General features: G+C 40.3%; 1 protein-coding gene across 1 annotated transcript in view; it reads left to right on the plus strand.

Annotated features, from left to right (window-relative positions):
* The window catches only part of Wdr72 (WD repeat domain 72), a 179361-nt gene extending 172169 nt beyond the window's left edge, over positions 1-7192 (plus strand). Inside the window, exon 20 of the mRNA XM_031343895.1 lies at positions 5636-7192. Coding sequence (XP_031199755.1) covers positions 5636-5691 — 56 coding nt within the window. The 3' untranslated portion in view covers positions 5692-7192. The remainder of the gene's footprint in view (positions 1-5635) is intronic.
* Positions 7193-20391: the final 13199 nt, after the last annotated feature.

The raw sequence follows: 20391 nt of genomic DNA on the forward strand, positions 1-20391 counted from the left end.
GATAAATTTGACACAGCTTCGGGGTCCTTGGGAGGTTGTGGGGGAGGACACTGGAAGGCTGCTGGCTCTTAGCAGCTGCACTCTCAAATTAACACCCCCCCCAGGAGGTCACAGTGTGGGGTTGTTATCTTTTCCTCTTTCATCAAGAATTCAGTTGGACAAAGTACAAAGACGTTATGACGGCCAAGGGAAAGCTGACACCATTAGTTCATTATCAATTCTAAGCTAAACTGCTTAATCCACACAGAAGCTGGAAAGTAGAGAAATGTTGACATTTCAAATATTCCAAATAATGAGATCTAACAAGAGAAAGGCAGAAATGCAGAGATGAGGACCAGAGAGGAACAAATCGCGGCCACTAGAATCTCTTTACCTTTCCCTGTTCAAACAGAACTCTGACTGGGAAAAAAGGCTTTAGCAAAACAGGGCTGGGTATGGTCAAACAATGGGAGGACAATCAGAACCCTTAATCAGGAAGAAGATTTACTCTGTGTCAAAGTTGCTTGTGTCTCTTTGTGGAAAGGAAAGATAGGAAAATGTACCAAGAAAAGATAGCCAGAACAACTTAACAGGGATTTTTTTTTTATTCTGTTTTGGTTTGAAGCATGCCCAATTCTAATGATTAGTTAATTACAAAGGGGGGAAAAAGGAGTTGTTACTAAAAACTGAATGACATTGTTGGGTCACAAAAGCTATGAGATGCTAGTATCTTCCCTATTAGCATGATTGAAAGAGTCAGCTATCTCTCCCGGCTGGACATTTCTTTCCTGTTTTGCGTAGCTACAGTGTTCCCTCCACCCTCTGACATCTCTGTGCGCTGATCTTTGTATCATATTTTTGATTCATCCTCTCTGTAGGCTGTCAGCTTAGTTAAGAGATTTCCAAATTGTGTCGCCTTCCCTGACAGAGGGGGCAGCTGCAAACAGTCTCCTGATCCTTCCCGGAGGAGAGATACTGAGATTTAATTTTCAGTGAAAGGTGTAGCCTGCAATCTATGTCAGGTCCCCTAAGTCATCTTGGAACCCCAATAGGCCCAGTGGTGATGGCAAGTGTGTATTGGCCCCCTCCACTGCACTAGGATCCCTCAAAAGATGAGCTGCAGCTGCATGCCCGATCCCAGTGATGCTTTCTGTTCTGTATCTGTGGGCACAGAGATGCAGCATCTTTTTATGACAGAAATTGTTAAAGAACAAATTAGCCCCGCTCCCTGACATAACACTCTCGAGAAAATGTTCATTCGTTTCACCTTAAAAGGAAGGGTGATGGCAATGTTAACTGTCTATACTGAAAATTATTCTTAAGATTACTTCTAGTCAGGACTGAAACTGTCTAATTCTAACTAGGTTTTTAAAGTTCTTGATGAGCTATTTCCCATCAAGAATTTTGTCAAAAAGTTAAATCTTTAGAGCCCAGTGTTTGCTTAAGCACTCGCTGATTTTAACATGATGTATCAACGTGATGCTATTCCAAATGTCAAAACAGTTCCTCCATGCCTTAATACAAGTGGACTGAGAGTAAAATTCAGATACGGCTTTTACCATCTGACAGTTATGAACAAAAGAACATGTCAAAACACACACACACAAACCCAAAAAACAAAACAAAACAACAACAACAAAAAAGAGAGTAATTAGAAAATACAGGAGCTGAGGAAGAGTCTGAAAAAATGAGTACCGGTCCATACATCAGGCATCATTAAACTGGTAATAAAGAATGAATTGCTCCAGCTTTTTCCTCTGTCCATCCTTGCATTTTAAGACATCTTACCCTTATAGGCCTAGAAACCTCTGGAGGGTTGGCTACTGGTCTCACTGCCTTCCACTGAGAATTTGTGGCTTGGTTGTCATGGAGACATCGTATTTCTCCAAGAATTGCTCATATTGATCCGTAGCCAGGCGTAAATGGCCAAGCGAGTGTGAGGAAGAAAGGGGGCTGGGCAGTCCTGTAAAATGACCAGGGCTCGTGGGTCGGAAAGCGGCTCATAGCAAACACTTAGGGGAAAAGAAGGAAGCTTTCTCGTTTTGGTTCAGGATTTCCTTCTGCACTTTGGACCATTGTCTTCTTTGGGGATAAACTGAAAGGAACTTGTTAGTTGCGTGTCATGTCAGATCTTGGGTGCCTGGTCCTGACCCAGCTGACAGCCTCCCAGCTCTGTGCAGTTCAGGGACACACAACAAAGAGGTAGTGACATGAATTATTTATTACTCTTCGTGTGGATAACATTCTGGGATAAGAAATTAAGACACTTCTGACAGAGGTGCTTGTTTGCCAAGAAAGATTTTGATGAGACATTAGACTTCCTCAGAGTTGAAGCATCTGATAGACAAAACACCTTAGAAACGAACAAGGAGAGAGAGAGAGAGAGAAAGAGAGAGAGAGAGAGAGAGAGAGAGAGAGAGTGTTTTGTGTTCTTATAGGAATTTGGTGGCACAGAGGGACTGTTTGGAGCTATGAAATTATGACAATCCATTCTTCGGTGCCCAAAGATAAACTTCAGAGTGTAAGGTGTAGGAGCCCTACAATGATGAGCAACTTCTGGTGATGTGCACACTTCCATGTACTGTGTGGGGGTGGCATCTATCTGAGAGAGATTGGCCATCTTTTATTACTTGAGAAACCAAAATTAGGAGCTTTGAAGTGGTTATATTTGAGACTCTAAAGAAGGGGAGTGTGTCAGTAGCTAAGCTTACAATGACATTGTGTGGGAAAGAGTGGGCTTAAGTCTGGAGCCCTCATTCTTCCTGTTTTCCACTGGAATGTCATCCCTCCATCTGAAATTCCCTTTAACATCTTCATAGATGTGCAAAATCACCCAGTTACAGAGCTGAGCGTGCTCAGCCTTCGAGCTGTAATGGATATTGACCTTATGTAGTTTAATGTAATGCTAACTGACTAATATATTTATTACCTCATTTTAAATGAATAGACTAAATGCTTAAGGAGTATTTAGAAAAGAAAAACAGAAATGATTTCCCCCATACCAAGAGTATCACTTCCTTTATTATTCAATCCAAATACTGTCTTTATTTTTAAATCTTTTCAAACTAAAACTTTATTCTAGTTTTTACAGCTCCGTAACACCGACTTCAAAACCTCATTCATAGGAAGAAAGTAGGGAGGACCAGGTAGCACGGAGAACCTGAAATATATTTTTGAACAGACCTAAAGTTACTATCTTAAGTGCTGCTAGTTTTAAAATGCCATTAGTAAGTGAAATTTTTAAAATTTTGCATAAAATGAAACAGTTGACTTCCCAAGTGGAGTTCAGAGACTGTAGATTTATTTTAGCTCTGACATTACTCTCCAACCCTGAGCCGGCCAGAGAGAACTGTTTATAAATGGGCCACTCTGCATATGGGTCACAGCTCAGAGGCCTTGCAGAGCGTGCTCACCTGTTCTCTTGAGGGCTGTACCTTGCCCATCTTGCCATTCTGATCTTTATTGGTCCAAGTCTTATACCCAGGTGAGTGCCTGGAGTCCATTAAGGTTGGCAAAGCACCTGTCTACCAGAGCATTCTTGCTATTTCGACCTTACTGGTGAACCTAGAGGTCCAGTCTGATGGGGAAAGTAACCCTCGGACATGTCTTTTCTTTGAAATAATTCATCAGCAGTGAGTTTTGGCTCGCAGGTGAATTCCACATTTGAGCTTGTGTCTCCGACCCTTTGAGGTCTACCTGCTCCTTCCCTGGTATTTATATGTTCCTGAAACCTATGGGGATAACATTGATGTCTGGTAATAGAAGCTCCAAGACAGCATCACAAACATGCAGCTCCCTTTCTGCAGTTCTAGGACCATTAGACTTTCTTTCCCTGGCTCTTTAAGGCCTGGCTGCTTCTGAATTTGAAAACTTTCACAGAAATGATTTCGAGTTCATCTAATTAATGTTGAGACAAACCCCAGTGCTCCAGACTGTTTTAGAAAGGACCCCTTTCTCCTCATTTCATACTCATGATGATAAAAATTACAGGGCAATATCTGCAATTTTTATGCCAGTGTTAATGAGAGATCTTGGCTTAGAAAGTTAACAATTTAATCTCCTAATGTTCTAGGAACAATGCACTTAAAGTGACTTCAGGGACTGGGTAGATGGCTCAATCAGTAAGTGCTTTCTATGCAAGTATAAGAACTTGAGTTTGATCTTTAGTATTTATGTGAAAACAACAGCAGCAACAACAAACAAAACAAACAAACAAAACCAGGTATATTTCTGGGGAGGGAGAAAAAGGGGAATCCCCAGATCATGGCCCTGCCAGTCTAACGGAATCAGAGTCCAGGTTCGGTGAGAGACCCTGTCTTAAAAAGTAACTCAGAAAATGATAAAGTAAGATGACCAACATTAATCTCTGGCCCCCCACACATAAATGTGCACACACACACATCTACCTACAGGTAGTGTTAGCAGAAAATGGAGGACAAGAAAAAGTTTGGAAGTACAAAATATAAAATGTCTTCATTAAGTTTTCACTTCAGTTTCAAAGTAGTTTATAATCAGTGTGTGTTCTGCCACTAATAGAACATTTTAGTGCTTTCTACGTAGCACATTGTGCATGTGGATCTATATGCATCACTGTCAATCAATATTACATTTGCATGAATCTGATGAACAAAACTAGAATTCTCACAGAGAATGATACATTGTGAAAAGCCAAGGTGAGATTTTTTTTTCCTTTTACTGTTCTGTCTCATGAATCACCAGCAAAAACCAGGAATCAGAAAGTAGGACAGCTTCGGGACGGTAGTGTTAGAGGGGCCTGATGATGATGCATGAGGCAGAAAATGTGGACAGTGTGAGCTGAGCATCAATCATGGCCACCTAACACAGGCTTACGGCCCGGGCTGAAACCTGTTCTAGGAAAAGGAAGAACAATGTCAATAATAAAGCAATAAGTTTCTGCTGGTTTTGTTTTGCAATACCAATGTTTTAATTAATTTACCCAAAGAGAAAATGTAAACATCAGCATAATAAATTTTAAAGCAGCATAACACTGTAGGCGGACTCACAAGAAAACACACACACACCAATATATAGTACAATATTCATTAAAATGAAAAGCCTACTTTTTAAATTTTTTCCCAGGAGGAATGAGAGCTTTGCAACTTTGGGGTTGCATTAATAATACAAAAAAAAATAGTTAATGAAAGCACAAGGGTCCTCCTTTTGAATAGTCAAATCAATTTATATTTATTATACTCTCATTTTGTTAGCCTACACAGATAACTGCCGAAATGCTTAAGACACACATATTTTGATTCTGCAACTTAATCCATACTTCAGCAAATATTTATAAAGCCTCATACTGAAACATGGTTGTAGATTGCTCTAAGAACAATTAAGCTGCCTTAAATGTGGGAGAATTTGCCTATTAAAAGCCAAATTCATCATTTTAGAAGATTTTGTTGTTGGGACAATTAAAAACAAATGGTAATAATGTACGGGATTAAAATGTATATACCTGCTTAATAAGACAGGGATATTGGTTATCATATAATGCATTTTACCTCAGGCTGAAGGAAGCGCAGGAATCACAGGCAAGATTCTCCTTCCTCCTTTTGCCCCTTCCCTCCCTCTCCTCTTTCTTTTCTTCTTGTTTCTATATTGCACCGAGTAACATAGATGCCTCCTTTCTTTCTAGGTCAGTCAAGGCATCGTCCATGGATAGCGAAGGTGTGCTCCTGCAGGATGTGCTAGATAGATGGAGCCCCGAAAAAAGGAATTCAATCTGAACTAACAGAGAAGCACAAGCACACTATCTCTTTACCATCAAATAAAAGCAAGATTGTCATTGGTCTGTAGCAGATTCGCTAATATGTCAGCCAAAGTCTATTAAAAATGTTACCACTGATTGAGGATATCCAAATCCTAATTCAAGGCAATGATTGTCTAAGCGAGTCTTCTTCCTCCTCCTCCTCCTTATTTTCTGTCAATATTTGCAACAAAGAACGCCAGTCCACAGGCATAGATTTAACACCATTTCAGATGTTCATCTTCTCAGCTCCTGAATTGCAAGAGCCAAAGGAATTCACAAGACTCTCAATTCACTGTTGCTTCAAGGTATTTAACCCAAAAACGTTACTGACTTTGCCATGTTGGGTTAGGACATATTGTTTTAGTGGGTGCTTCAATTCAGACCAGGCCCTGCACAGCTCATCCTTAAACATGAAATGTCCTTTAGTCAATCTTTGACACACAGTATCTAGCCTTGTGAGGTCCAATCAGCACAGAGCTCTAATGACACAATGGCGAATGTCTTTAATTAAATCTTATTAGCCTCATAGACCTGGGGGAGGGGATCCTACTTGCAACACAGCAGGGCTCATTCTTTGTTAGAATAAACATCTGCAGTTCTTTTCCCAGAAAGAAGCTGGGCTAGTGGGAATTCTAAAACTAAAATATGCAAAGCAGTATCAACAGAAATGGATGGAAAGTGCTCACCTGTTAAAGGGATCTGAATTTTCTGCTGTTATTTTTAATTGAATGTTAAACTTATAAAAAAATCATGAAAGATTATTAAAGTATATTTAAATGAATAGAAATATGCCCTAATTCATAGAAAGATGGAATTAAAGATACATGATATATACATACATGTATATATGCATACATGTATATACACATATGTATGTGTGTGTGCAGTTCATATAATTTCATACAATTTTAATTCTACTTTTCTGAGCATCATCCTCAAATCCTTGTTGAGATACAGCAGTCAGAGGGAAGGAGAGATTCAAAAAGAGAAATGTGTCTTTGAGCTGACTTACCCTGTAACCTTTGGGACTTACAATTAATTATTGAGCTGGATGAATATATCTAATATGAATATCAAAAACTTGTAATGCCTTCAAAGCAGATGAAAATACATCTTTCATGTTACCTAAAATAGCATGTCTCTGCTTGAAGTCAATTTTGACTTGTACTTAAACTGTAGCATGTTGTTAACAGTAATACCCATGGAAACCTTTATCTTCTGAACATTTTACCTGTTTGGATATGGCTGTGAGTCATTTGAAGCAAGTTACAATCAAGTCAGGCAGTGGGATAGATTCTGGCTTTCAAGGCCATCACAAGCATTTCAGGTGATGAAATATTAAATAAGTGTATATCTTCTAACAGGGGAAATTTTAATAGTTAAACCCCCATGTACTTACTAAAAGTCTGGTATGTTTATTAAAAGTGAGTTTTATTATTTTCATTGATATGTCCTATTATTTCTATTTGCCCAGAAGAGTAACAGTATATTTAAATCATTGATGTATTTATCATATTCTCAGATCTTTTAATCAGAAACTTTTAATAAATCCTTCACAAATATTTCATGGTGTCAGTAGCGCAGGGAAATCAAACACAGTGGAACCTTGACTTAACAAAGTTTTATGATTCTGGAGCACCATTCATCTGAGTTACTACAAATTCGTATTAAATGACTTCATTACGACTGTTTTTATCAATTTCTAAAAGCCAACGCTACTTAAACAACAGCAACAATAATAATAACAACAACGACAAAACCCTTTTAAGTCCTAAAAAAAAGAGTGTTAGAACTGAAAGCGCTCCTCCTACTGGTCCTACTTAAGATGCAAATCCATCCCTGGGTCTGTTTGAAAATGCTCCCTCTGAGAGCACTGTCTTATGACCACATTTTCAGTGATTTCTATTCTAGGAACACTAGAAGTTGCCACATGACTAGCTATGCCTGTCCACTTGGTACCACAGTGCTCTGGTTAAAACTGAATGTCTGCCTTTGGTCTATCCCTTGGTGAACACTGGAGTACATTCAATTGTTTGTACTCCAAGTCCTCCTGTTATTGTAGTTAATTGTTGGATTAAAAATTATATTGCCTTTTTTCTTGGCAACCATCTGGTAATATTTATGCCTGTGTACACCTACATACAGGACTCTCATTGAGGGAAATGCAACATCTTCAGACGTGCGTGCCTCCCTGGGCGTTGTGGAGTTGTTCCCAGAATGGTGCTTTGCAAGTGGTAGAGAGGATAGAGTCTAAAACGTGCTTGGTGCTGAGACAGGCTAGCCCAGTGTGTCCTGGCAGTGTGGGCTTCTCAGAGCCTCATTTCCTTGGCCTGTTGACAGGATGCCTGGCAATGCTCATCCAAAAGGAGCTTCATATCATGGCTTGTGGATGGCAATGCAAGCCCTGGAAAACATCCAATAAAAATCAAACATGGTATTATAAACACACAGGCAGGTAGTCTCAAGTCTCTCCCCTTCCCCCAATACTTTAGAAACTAAGCTAAAACTTTCTGGAACACGTTAGTATCAGGATATGGCAAGAAAAAACATTGTACTAGATAGGCTGTCCTCAGGGGCTGGCATCTGGGGTCATGTTTATCTCCTTTGTCCAATTTCCTGCAATTTTAAAATCCCTTTAGCATTATTCAAATCAATGTTTCTTTTAGAAACTATAGTGTTTTTCCTTGATTGTGATAATCTAGTTTTCAGAAAATTAATATATATGCTGTGAATTAAAACTGGGGTGTCAGAATAGTTTAATTCCAATTGATGTCAGTCTTCATTTCACAGAATAGTGTCTTGTAATTTTAAAATTTAATTTCATGCAGTTTATTTGATCAGTTATCTTAAGGCATTGTCAAACTCTTTTGTTCTCCACAAAATGGATTCTAATGTGTGTTCAATGTGCTCAAAGTTGCTGTTAACCACATAGTCTCCCTCATGTAAACATCTGTACAGTGCCTTGCATTCGCTAAAGATTTTCTAAATTAGCACTAATCAAATTTAAACTCACTAAAAATGTCTTGAATGTTGTCCTCCACACACAGTTAAATGCAATCCCTGCCACATGCAGTGGCTCTTGCCTGGGGTCACTTTGGTCAACAAGGATCCTACTGACAACATGTAGAGTAAAAGCATAAATAAAAATGCCCAGTCTCCAAAGGGAGCCTGCTGCTGAAGACTCCCTTCTGGCTTAGATCCCTTGGAGATTGGCAGGTGTTATGTCACCTCCTGACTAGAGCAGGGACCAGGTTGAGCCTGCCCTGCCACAGCTCTCTTACCCTCTGATTCTAACTTCCCCAGACTTCATCTTGAAACTTAAGATATCAGACTTTTTTTTTTCAGTTCTTTGGATCTGATAAACATTGCACTAAAAATATTTGTTTTGATTAATTATATTTTGTTTAACCATTCCTTATCCATGGACCCGCTCATTTAGTTTTTAGTAAATACACTGTTTCACGCCACCCCACCCCCCTCCAATTGATCTGGATATAAGTGGGCTGTGATGGTTACATCATTTCTACCATGATAATTAGGATACAAAAAAGAAAGCAAGCAAGCAAGAGAAAGAATAAAAGAAAAGAAGCATGCATATGAATACTATGTAAAACTGGTATTCACAAACCACCTGAACATGTTTACGCTGGTGTGTGTGTGTGTGTGTGTGTGAGAGAGAGAGAGAGAAAGAGAGAGAGAGAGAGAGAGAGAGAGAGAGAGAGAGAGAGAGAGAGAGAGAGAAGATTCTTGGTGGCTCAGGTTCTCCCTTTAGACAATTTTTCTAAATGCCTTCACCTTATTGCTGCAGACATTTTCTACCATCCATAGGAAAGATCCTTTTGGTCTTCAGTAGCCTGATCCTTAGAAAGGTAGGGATTTTTATTCAAGGACACAAGGTCTTTAACAGCAATGACAAACCGTTCCTATTTAGTACACACCCAGCCTAAATCCGCAAAATCCAAATGCTAGCAACATGCCAATATTCATAATATTATGTAAAAGCAATAATTAGTTGGCACATGCCTCCTAAGCCCATCATTTACTCACTTAGCAATCATTTTAATTGCAATTATCTGCAAAGTCATCAAGTGCCTTTTAAATCCTGACAGTGCATGTTCTAGGAGAAGGCATTTTCATGTATCCTTCTAAGAAAAAGAAAAAGAGAGAGAGAAAATCCATGCTACGCTCTTGACACACCACAACTGCCTGTAACTTTTTAAAGGATTCACTGTTAATGCTGTAGGGTCAACTGCATTGCCGATCCAAACGAGCCTCTTTCATCTAGCATCAGAACCATGCTATTTTTGCTCTCTCCAGTTGTATCCTGTGTTGTTTCAGCTTCCATTCTGTGTTTTGAAGTTGGGCAATGGGGGTTGGGGACTCAGGTCAAGATCTGTTTGTTTGTTTTTTTATTTTTCTACCCAAAGGAGGAACCCTGGGGATGAAGTTGCCCTGTGGGGCTGTTTTTATGATAGAAGCAATTCCCTGAAATCAGCCCCTAATTCAAATAATCAGTGGGTTCCCTCCTCATCAGTCTAAGCAAAGAATTTACTTCAACTTCTTCTTTGAGAATTTAAATAAGTAGAACTATGCACTCCTTTGTTTGGGATAGTGAGGTGGGGAGAGATAAATGTGGAGGTCTCCAGGGTATGTTCCGCAGACAGAGCAGTCACAGGTTCCCTTTGAGAAGAGCTGATTTGTTCATAGTCTTCCTGCCATGTAGGGGGCAGCAACAGCCAAGGTTAGAAAATATCAGTCTCATCTCTGGCTCTGGTCCAAAACATACTCTAACTGGGGAAAAAAAAATCCTTGTAGAAGAGAAAGGGCTTAAAGCACAAAGACAAATTCCTCTCCATCCTCCTCTATCTCTAAAGCACTATTTTAAGGTTATGCTTAAACCCGTTCCCATAACTGGGAGACATCTGTCACTTCTCTCAATACGAAAGTCATATTCTCCTCCTGTTCAGACTGATAGAATTTGTTTCTGCTTCTATGTTTACTAGAATCTGATTTTTTTTTTCCCTTCTGCTGGCTGGAGCCTTTCTCTGAAGCGAAAGGAAGGAAACTGCTTTCATCCCCGACTGCCTACACTTCTGGGGAAAAAGAGCAAGGCCATCTATGTACACATCTAGGGGATGGGGTTAGGGGAAGAACTGGAGAACTGTCTTGAGTAAATGTGGATAGACAATCGTTTCCCCTGATCTTCCTCATGAGAAGTGACCGCACGCATCTGTCCAATGAAGGCCACCTCCACACCCAGAAGCCCAAGACACCTGAAAGAGAGGCCAGAGTCTTTGCAGCAGCAGCCACAATGGGCAAGGAGAGGGTGTGGCCTTGCTGGGTGGTTGTGGGTCACATCCCTGAGGAAGCTGTTTATTCAAATGTCCATAAGGATTTGGGACTGGTATGTACACCATTGTGTAACTAAAGTTTGCATTTCCTTGTACTAGACACCTAGAGAAAAATAGGCTGTTCTTCTGTTCCTGATATTTTGGTACAACTCATACATGTTATAGAAAACAGTTTTTGAGAAGGCAGCTTCAGGACATTCTCCTTACATAGACTCAGTATGTCCATAATATCAAGAAAATGCTTATGGTTTCATGGAGAACCAAGTCCCAAGGCATGAGAACCAACTCCCAAGGCAAGGAAGGTAAGAGAGCAAGAAGCCACAGAAGCTGTGCATCTCCTCTTGGTTTTCTTTCTCCTTTCTTTTGTTCCCTCACCCAGTGGAACTCAACCTTCCCAATGCTGTGAATCTTTAACACAGTTCCTCATGTTGTGGTGTGACCCACAACTATGAAGTTATTTTTGTTGCTACTTCATAACTATAATTTTTTTTTACTGTTATGAATCATAATGCAAATATCTATGCTTTTTTGAAGGTCTTTGGTGACCCCAATGAAAAGGTCTTTTGACCCTAAGGGAGTCACGAACCACTGGCTCACATCCTTGATCTTTTCTTTCAATCTATGTAGTTTAATGGAAATACTTTGAAAATAGCATGCATTGCAAGCATTGAATGTGGGATAAATGTTAAGTATCTTGGCTACTTGGCCTTCCTCTTCTTCTCTTTTCTTATAGGTGTATGTGTATGTGTATGTGTGTGTGTGTGTGCATGTACATGTGTGTGTGTGTGTGTGTGTGTGTGTGTGTGTGTGTGTGTGTGTATAACTGTGGACATATTGTGGCACATGTGTGAAGTCAGAGGTGTCAGTCCTCCTTTGAGACAGGGTCTCTTGTTCACCACTGAATGTGCAAGTCTGGCTGGCCCACATGTTTGTAAAGATTCTCCATTTTTCATCTTCCATAAGAGTAGAACATTTCCATTATAGACATGTGCTACCATGTGACCTTTTTTTAGGTTCTTGGGACTCAACCTTAGATTTTCATGCTTGTATAGCAAGTACGTTAGCCACTGAGCTGTAATCCCAGCCTCTCCTTCACTTTCTCACTAGAAAATAGAGATTATACCATCTCACACACTATCCTGAGCTCTGTTATCTTCATGTGGATATATGGACTAAAACTCACAATTATATGTATCATTTGCCTATACTATTATTAATGAGCATAATATTATAGTTAGTTAAAATCAGTATGCATACCAAAATACCTGGTCATTATCATTTTATAGACAACCAGAATGTCACTCTGGTTCTTGGGTGGCTTGTTACTCACATTGGAGGATTTGGCATACACAAGGTACATACGTTATTTTAATAAAACTGTCATTTTAAAAGAGTTTGATGTTAACTGGATTAAAGACCAAGGGCAGTGTGACCAAGTTTCAACAACTGATTTGAGGGCCAAGGATCTCCACAGCAGGGTGGATAAAAAAAAATTAGTTAGTGTTCTGTATCATAAAAGATAACCTTCCAGGAACACTTACTTCAGAGTAGCACGGGTTCATCTATGGTTGTTGAGAGCAAGCGACTTCCCTCTTAACCCCTGTCAATGCTAACATCGTGATGCTGCAATGTATGACTGAGTGGCTTTCTGTGAGTGTCATGAAAGACCAAAGTAAAACACGTATGCACCTCTAAAAAGGCATCGAAAACATAGAAAGCTGGAGCACTCCTGAAAGATATTATGTAAGGCATGGTGATAAGATATGCTGACTCCTGCCCTCCCACACAGAGGGACATGTATTAGAAATCACTTCCTGTTAAGTGAAACTGTCAGAATGGAGCCACTCAGCTGGAAATCCAGTTCAACGTAAGACTGACGTAGAGTCCTGATTTCCTTCAATGTCATCACACACCAACAGAAGTCTGAAATGGAAGCCTGTCCTTGGGGATCCTCAGTAAAGAGTGGTGAGATATTTCATCACAGCTTGGATTATTCTATTTTCTTTTTCCATCCTCTGTTTAAGTGGGGGAAAAAGTAGAAGAGACAATATGAAGGTTTAAAGACCACTTCTGTTGGAGAAACCCCAATGTTGACACTAACAAGAGACCCAAGGAGGGAGGCCAGAGGGAAGTTAATAAAAGTAAAAATGTGGTACATTTACACAATGGAGTACTACTCAGCTATTAAAAACAATGAATTTATGAAATTCTTAGGTGAATGGATGGAATTAGAAAATATCATCCTGAGTGAGCTAACCCAGTCACAAAAGAACACACGTGGTATGCACTCATTGAGAACTGGATATTAGCCCAGAAGCTCAGAATACTAAAGATTCAGTTCACAGACCATATGAAGCCCAAGAAGAAGGAAGACCACAGTATGGATATTTTAGTGCTTCTTAGAAGGGGGGACAAAATATTCACAGGAGGAAATATAGAGACAAAGAGTGGAGCAGAGACTGTTCCACCTGAGGGTCCATCTCATATACAATCACCAAACCCAGACACTATTGTGGATGCCAGGAAGTGCTTGCTGATATGGTTGATATAGAGCCTGATATGGCTGTCTCCTGAGAGGCTCTGCCAGAGACTGACAAATACAGAGGCAGATGCTGGCAGCCAACCATTGGACTGAGCACAGGGTTCTAGATGGAGGAGTTAGAGAAGAGGCTGAAGGTGCTAAGGGGGTTTGCAACCCCATAGGGGGAATGACAGTGTCAACCAGCCAGATCCTCCAGAGCTCCCAGGGACTAAACCACCAACCAAAGATACGCATGGAGGGACCCATGGCTTTGGCCACATATGTGGCAGAGGATGGTCTGTTGGACATCAGTGGGAGGAGCAGCCCTCGGGCCTGAGGGTTCATGTCCAGTTAGGGGAATGCCAGGGTGGGAAGGTAGGAGTGGGTGGGTGGGTGGAGGAAAACCCTCATAGAAGCAGGGGGAGGGGCAAGGGATAGGGGGTTTTCAGAGGGGAAAGGGGATAACATTTGAAATGTAAATTTAAAAATATCTAATAAAAAACAAACAAAAAACAGGCCATTGTACCACAAACCTGATGACATTGACATAACCGAATGGAGAACTCAGTTCTCTGTCAGGTGTGGACAAACCGGCCAAGGTGTGGTCTGTAAAAATAAACATTAAAAAAAAGTGAAAACAATTTCAGCAACAACAAAAATGTCACATTGAAATAAACCATGATGCCCAATAAAATTTAAAAGTATCTATATCAAGCTATAATCTAGTGAATATTCAGACTATCAAAGACCTGCTCTTAGAGTGACAGTGAATGAAATGGCGTCTAGCTGCATAGGATGGGATGTACTCAGGGAGAATTACTAGTTTCCACTCTGGACTCTAGAAGCAAAGGGTGCTCTGACCTAAATCCTTTTATGTGCATTTTGTTTCAAAACAGGCTTTCATGATGCAGCCCTGGCTGTCCTAGAAATTACTCTGTAGATCAGGTTGGCCTCAAACTCACAGACATCCACCTACTTCTGCCTACCAAGCACTGGGATTAAAAGCATAAGCCAGCATGCCCAGCTCTGACTGCTTTGATGAGAACCAGTTCCACACTGAAATTATATATGTAGACCTTCATCATGAGTTGGAAGATATGCTACACCTACAAACTTAAGTAAATCATGTTGGAAAAAAACATCCCCAGAAGACAAAGCTGGCTTTCATGTCTACTGCTATGAACAAGCCTAGGGAGCAACCAGTCCAGACTGTAACAGGAAGCATAAAAATCTAATCAGAATGCCTGCCTTTTGGATGAAGAAGAAGCTAGCAAGTTAGCTGGTAAAGCTGGGATGATTTCAGAACATCTGTGGATGGAGTTGGTGATGGATTCTTGTCAGGTACTGGTGGTGTGCTTTGAGCTTGATACGTCTCTCCCATAGGTTTGTATGCTTGAACACTTGGTCCTCAGCAGGGAGAGCTGTTTAGGAAGGTAGTGAAACCTCTAAGAAGTGGAGGAAGTACATCTTTGGGGTGAGCTTTGAGGCTTTAAGGCCCAACCAATTTCTTGCCCAGTGTCTACTTGCCCTTTGCAGGTATAAGAGGACCAGCCGCCTCCTGCCCTGTCTGCTGTGTCCTCCACCAGCTTCTGTATATTGCCCATGAATGATTCCCCCAATCTCTAAGCCAGAAGAAACCCTTTCTGCTTTAAATTGTGTCTTGCTGCGTTTTAGGTCGTAGCAATGAGAAGAGTTGGCACATTAAGTGACAGGACACTAAGCAAATGAAAACCTTAGGAACAAACATAATCAGTTTATTGTGTGGCCCAGTTCTGGACCATACAGTAATAATTACAAAGTAACTATTACTAACAAAAATTACCCTACTTAAGAGATGCCAGAGTCAGTGCTCTTCCCTGAACTGCCTGGAGTTTGAGCTCAGAGTTCCAACCAGAACATTCAGCACCTTACTGCACCAATCTGGGAGTAGTAGAGTCTGAACTTCAAAACCCAGATGTCCCCAATACTGAGTACCATGTATCAATCAGCTGATATATAATCTGACAGGTTAAAGACCCAAACCCCAGACCTAACAAAGGTAAGATGAGATAGCCTCACAAGAACATCACAGAATTACAGCTCCAGATTCCATCACAAAAACACAAACATGAACAACTAGACAACGTGCTTTCTCCAGAAACCAAGAACACCAATTATAATATTCCCCGAGGAACACAGCTCAGCTGAAGAACAAGACAAGAACTTTAAACAGCAGTTATGAATATGTCCAAGAACCTTAAGGAAGAGAATGAGGGACTTCCATGAAGAGAATAGAGAATGGGGAAGGAATGTTAAATTCTCATTATTCTAGTCAAGCCATTTCTGTATATTCCTTCTATTTAGAAAAATGGAGGCAAAACAGGACAGCAATTGGTTAAAAGATCATTAGAAATGAAGACTGGATGATCAAAAAGTGGATATGAATCACGCTGTATAGAATTTCATCTAAAAAAATGTTAGGGTTTCAAATTACGTATGCAAACAGTGACTTGGAATCTCTAGCTGGGTTTATGGTTCTGTTTGTATATTTCTTTGCTGGGTCACGATCATGGACGAAGAAATTCTCCAGGGATTACAGTCCCTGAACTCTCAACAATGCCATTCACAAGGCTGCCCAAGCTGCCTGTCTAGTCTATGCTGTGCTCCCCACACCAACTTCTATACCAGAGATTTATCTGTACATCTGACTGGATCTAATTAGCTTCTTTTGCTTCTCAATGACTTCTTTTTGCTGCCTCATGAGTGATATGAGTTACCAGAGACTGGAATTTGGAAAAATTTTGAGCAGCAGGCAGCTAAGGGTGACTGTCAAATATTGTCAAATACTGTATACCTACCTACATTGCTACCCGTAGAACTCAGACCTCTGCACTTCCCCAAAAGTTACAAAATCATTCCCAGAATAGAGTATTCTAGTTAGTTTTCTGTCGTCTGTGATAAACACAATTACCAAAAGGAACTGGAAGTGGGAGGAAGCCAGAGCAGGAGCTCAAGGCAGGAACTTGGAGGCTGGGGTTAATGTAGAGCAATGGAGAAATTCAGCTTACTGGCTTGCTCTTCATGGCTTATTCAGATTGCTTTTTTTGTACCACCCAGACCCAGAAAAGGAACCCCCTTGTAATACAGACTCTCTAGCATCAATCATTAATCAAGAAAATGCACCAAGGCCTTACTCGAAGCACAATTCAGTGGAGGCAATTCCTCAAGTTTAGGTTCTTTTTTTCTCAGGAAGTTTGTGTCAAGTTGACAAAAACTAACTAGCACTAGAACAAAACAGTGCACCATAAAGGTATAATCTCTCTTCCACCTTGCAGGGTATCTTTTGGTTTTATTTAAATAGTGCATGCATATATTCATTTTGTCTGCTAAATTGGTAAAACTTTAAAAGCTACCATTCCATTAAATACTTTCTGGATATGATTTGTCTATGACTTTACATATGGTTTGTTCAGTCTTCATAGACCTTTATGAGGTAAAGTCTCTTCTCAGTTTATAAACAAGGATATAGGAACTCAGAAAAGATAAGTGATTTAAGAAACGGCACATAGTCAACAGCAGGGGAAAAAAAGGTTTCAACGTGATAGTGCAGTTTATAAGTCCACAGATTCTGCACGCAGGCTTTTGGAATTATTCTAGGACTCTTATAACAACCTGGGTTTTCAGTGTTTTCCATCAGGTTCTATGAGAGAGGAGTACAGTTGAAAAAGCAGAATCTTTGTGTCTACTATTCAGCATGGCTGGGAGAATCAGCAGAATGTTATCACTTTTAACAAATAATGACCAACAAGTTATTGATTTGATCTAAAATGCAAGAACAGGTACCTGTGTGCTTCCAGCATCATATAGTTTATATCTATATGTCAGTTACCTGAAAGCCCCTAGGGAGAGTCACTTTGGAAACAGGAGGTCTAGGTCTTTTCTGTTCTATACTGCCTACTAGGTAGATTATCAAGGCACATGAAGATGGCAGACACACTGAATGCCTACCATACCAACTACTCCACTAACTCTATCTGTTTAGGTTCCTGTTGCTGTGATAAAATACCCTGGAATAAAAAGAAAAAAATAAACAATGTAAGAGAGAAGAGGTTATTTTAGCTTACATTTCCAAGTTTAAGTCCATCAGAATGGGGGAGCCAAAGTAGGAATTCAACACGGCTAGTCACATCTACAGTCAAAAGCAGAGAAACAATGAATGAATACATGTTTGGCACAGCTTGCTTTCTTCAGCTTCATATAATTCAGAATTCCCTGCACACAGAGTAGTGCCACCCACAGTGGGCAGGTCCCCACATTTTAATTAAAATAATTAAGAAAACCCCCACCAACAATATGATAGGCCAACCTGATCTAGACAAACTCTCACTGAGAATCTTTTTTCCAGGTGAGTCTAAATTGGTGTTGGGTTGACAGTGGTCAATATTTCTCTGTTCATATTTAGCATTGCAATAGCCAAGTTTTGACAAGGCCAAGCCACCAGTTTCAGCTGTTCCCTGTGGCCTTTGTGTTCCAATCTATTCCTGTAGAATTGAACATGTCTTTCCACCCATGGCTATCCTCCACATTGGATTCATTGGGTCATTGTGTGGCATGTTCTTGGAGCCCTCGATGTGTTTCTATGTGCATAAGGGCTTTTGACCAGATAAGTGGCCTTTTTAGTGAGAAAAACTAACTAGAATGAACTTCCCAGCCAGCGTACCAAGGTCCTCCCCTGTATTACATCAAGGTCCTTCTGTGGTGTTTCTTGATGAGAAAAGCAATTTAAGGATGATTTCAGCACTTTCAACAAAATTGCCAGCTCAATTGTCGAAGGCAGGAATCGCTCACCCTCGGCACCATTAACATCCTCAGTCAGGTAGTTGTTTCTCTGTATGTCGAAGGACATTTAGCAGCACCTCTGGTCTCTCCTACCTGAAGCCCCAGTTTTCCCTCTAGTTACAGGAATCAAAAATGTCCCCAGACAGTGTCAAATGTCCCTTAGGGAGCCAAGTGGCACCTGGTTGAAAACCACAAGTCTAAGTAAGGTAAAATATACCCCAACAGAAATCTCCAGGCAAACATTTAACACGTGCTTCACTGGGTTTCGCTCACTTTGGGGTTATACATTCTCACCTAGGTTCAACCCAAAAACTAATCCTTCGCTATCTCACTCTTCTCTCAGCTAAACCATTGCTATCTTCATGAGTTCAGCTGGGCATGCTTGTAAAAGATCTTTACAGAAGGACTTGTATACTGTTGATGTCCCCTCATACAAGGAGGACATAGAGGGTCATATGACTCTCATCTGAGTATTTAGCCACCCCTCCCACCCCAAACAATCTGCCATAATTGGACATGGCCTCAGAGAGGGGCTTGAGTATATAGGCCGAGGAAGACTAGCAGAAGGGGGATTCCACCTATATGACTGTCAGAAAGTCATTATCTGTATGGGGTGAAGACCTTACAGTGTGGCTGGTTTGAGGTCATTCTCCTCTATCCATTTCTTCTCGCCCAATAAACTCATTGGATCTACTTTAGGGGAAATCAAACTTTGGATTGTCATTGGAACTATAGAAGGAAGGTAGACATTGCTTAGCCCCACCCTCCTGGGAGAAAATTCTCACAAATAGATTTCCTGAAAAAGAAGAAAGTAATTTCTGTTTTTCTTCTATTTTCCCCATGTCTCTTCCTTTCTCTAATTCTTCTAGCCTGATCCATCTGAGCACAAGTCCCTCAGACATAGCTTTACACACTCCAAACTCACATATTCATCTGCAAGGCCTATCATCTCTTGGACCCCTGGGCCTCACAGTAAGATCATTTTTTATTAAAGAATATCTTTCTCTTCTTTTCCCCTCTCAGCATGAACTCTCTCTCCAATTATCTTCTATTGGATTCTCTAAGTAGTTCATAACCATGTCTTTGCTGTGTCCCCAAGGCAACTGCCTCAGTTCAGCCCATCTGTGTTGTCACAGGAACCTCATGATGGTTCTCCTGCTGCCATCTCATCCTGCATGCTGCTACTAAAACTTACACCCTGAGATACAAATTTAGTGTATCTCTCTTCTGGATGCATTGAATACGTTTTTAATCAGGGATTATGAAACCCTCCATAAAGCACCCCTTACTTCCTACTATGGTCTAATAATAAATTAGTGGAAATTTTATTTCTTTCTGGAATAAAGGCACACTAAGAATTTGATATAGAAACTATAATTGAAAATATCCTGTTGTATTTAAGTAATGGATTGTGGGTTTATAATAGATTTAAGAAAGCAATGTTCTTAGTTCTTTTTTTAGTTACTATGATAAAATATTCTGTCAAAGGTAAGGAAAGGGACAACGGGGTTTATTCTGGCTCATAGTTCAAGGGCATTCTCCATCAATACAGTGAAGTCACAGTCTATCATGGTGGGATGGCATGGAAGGAAGCAGCAGGCATGTCAGCCAGGGCCTGAAGCTGAGAATTCACATCCTCAGCCTTAAGCATGAATTAGAGAAAGTGAACTAGAAGCAATGGAAGGCTTTCAATGCTCAAGTCCCACCTTCAATGGCACTCCCTCCAGCAAAGCTCCATTTCTGAAAGTCCCCAACAGTGCTACCAACTGGGGCCAGTTGGTTCAGTGGAACCAATGGAGGATATTTCTCATTCAAACTTTTTTTTTTCAAGGACTTTATTTATTTAAGTGAACTACAATAGACTGAAGGTTCACCAAATATCTATATATTGAAATTCTTTTTTTAAAAATTTTCTTTATTTACATGTCATATTTCCCAGTTTCCCCTCCAAA

Source organism: Mastomys coucha, unplaced genomic scaffold, assembly GCF_008632895.1.
Source record: "Mastomys coucha isolate ucsf_1 unplaced genomic scaffold, UCSF_Mcou_1 pScaffold23, whole genome shotgun sequence".
Classification (NCBI taxonomy): domain Eukaryota; kingdom Metazoa; phylum Chordata; class Mammalia; order Rodentia; family Muridae; genus Mastomys; species Mastomys coucha.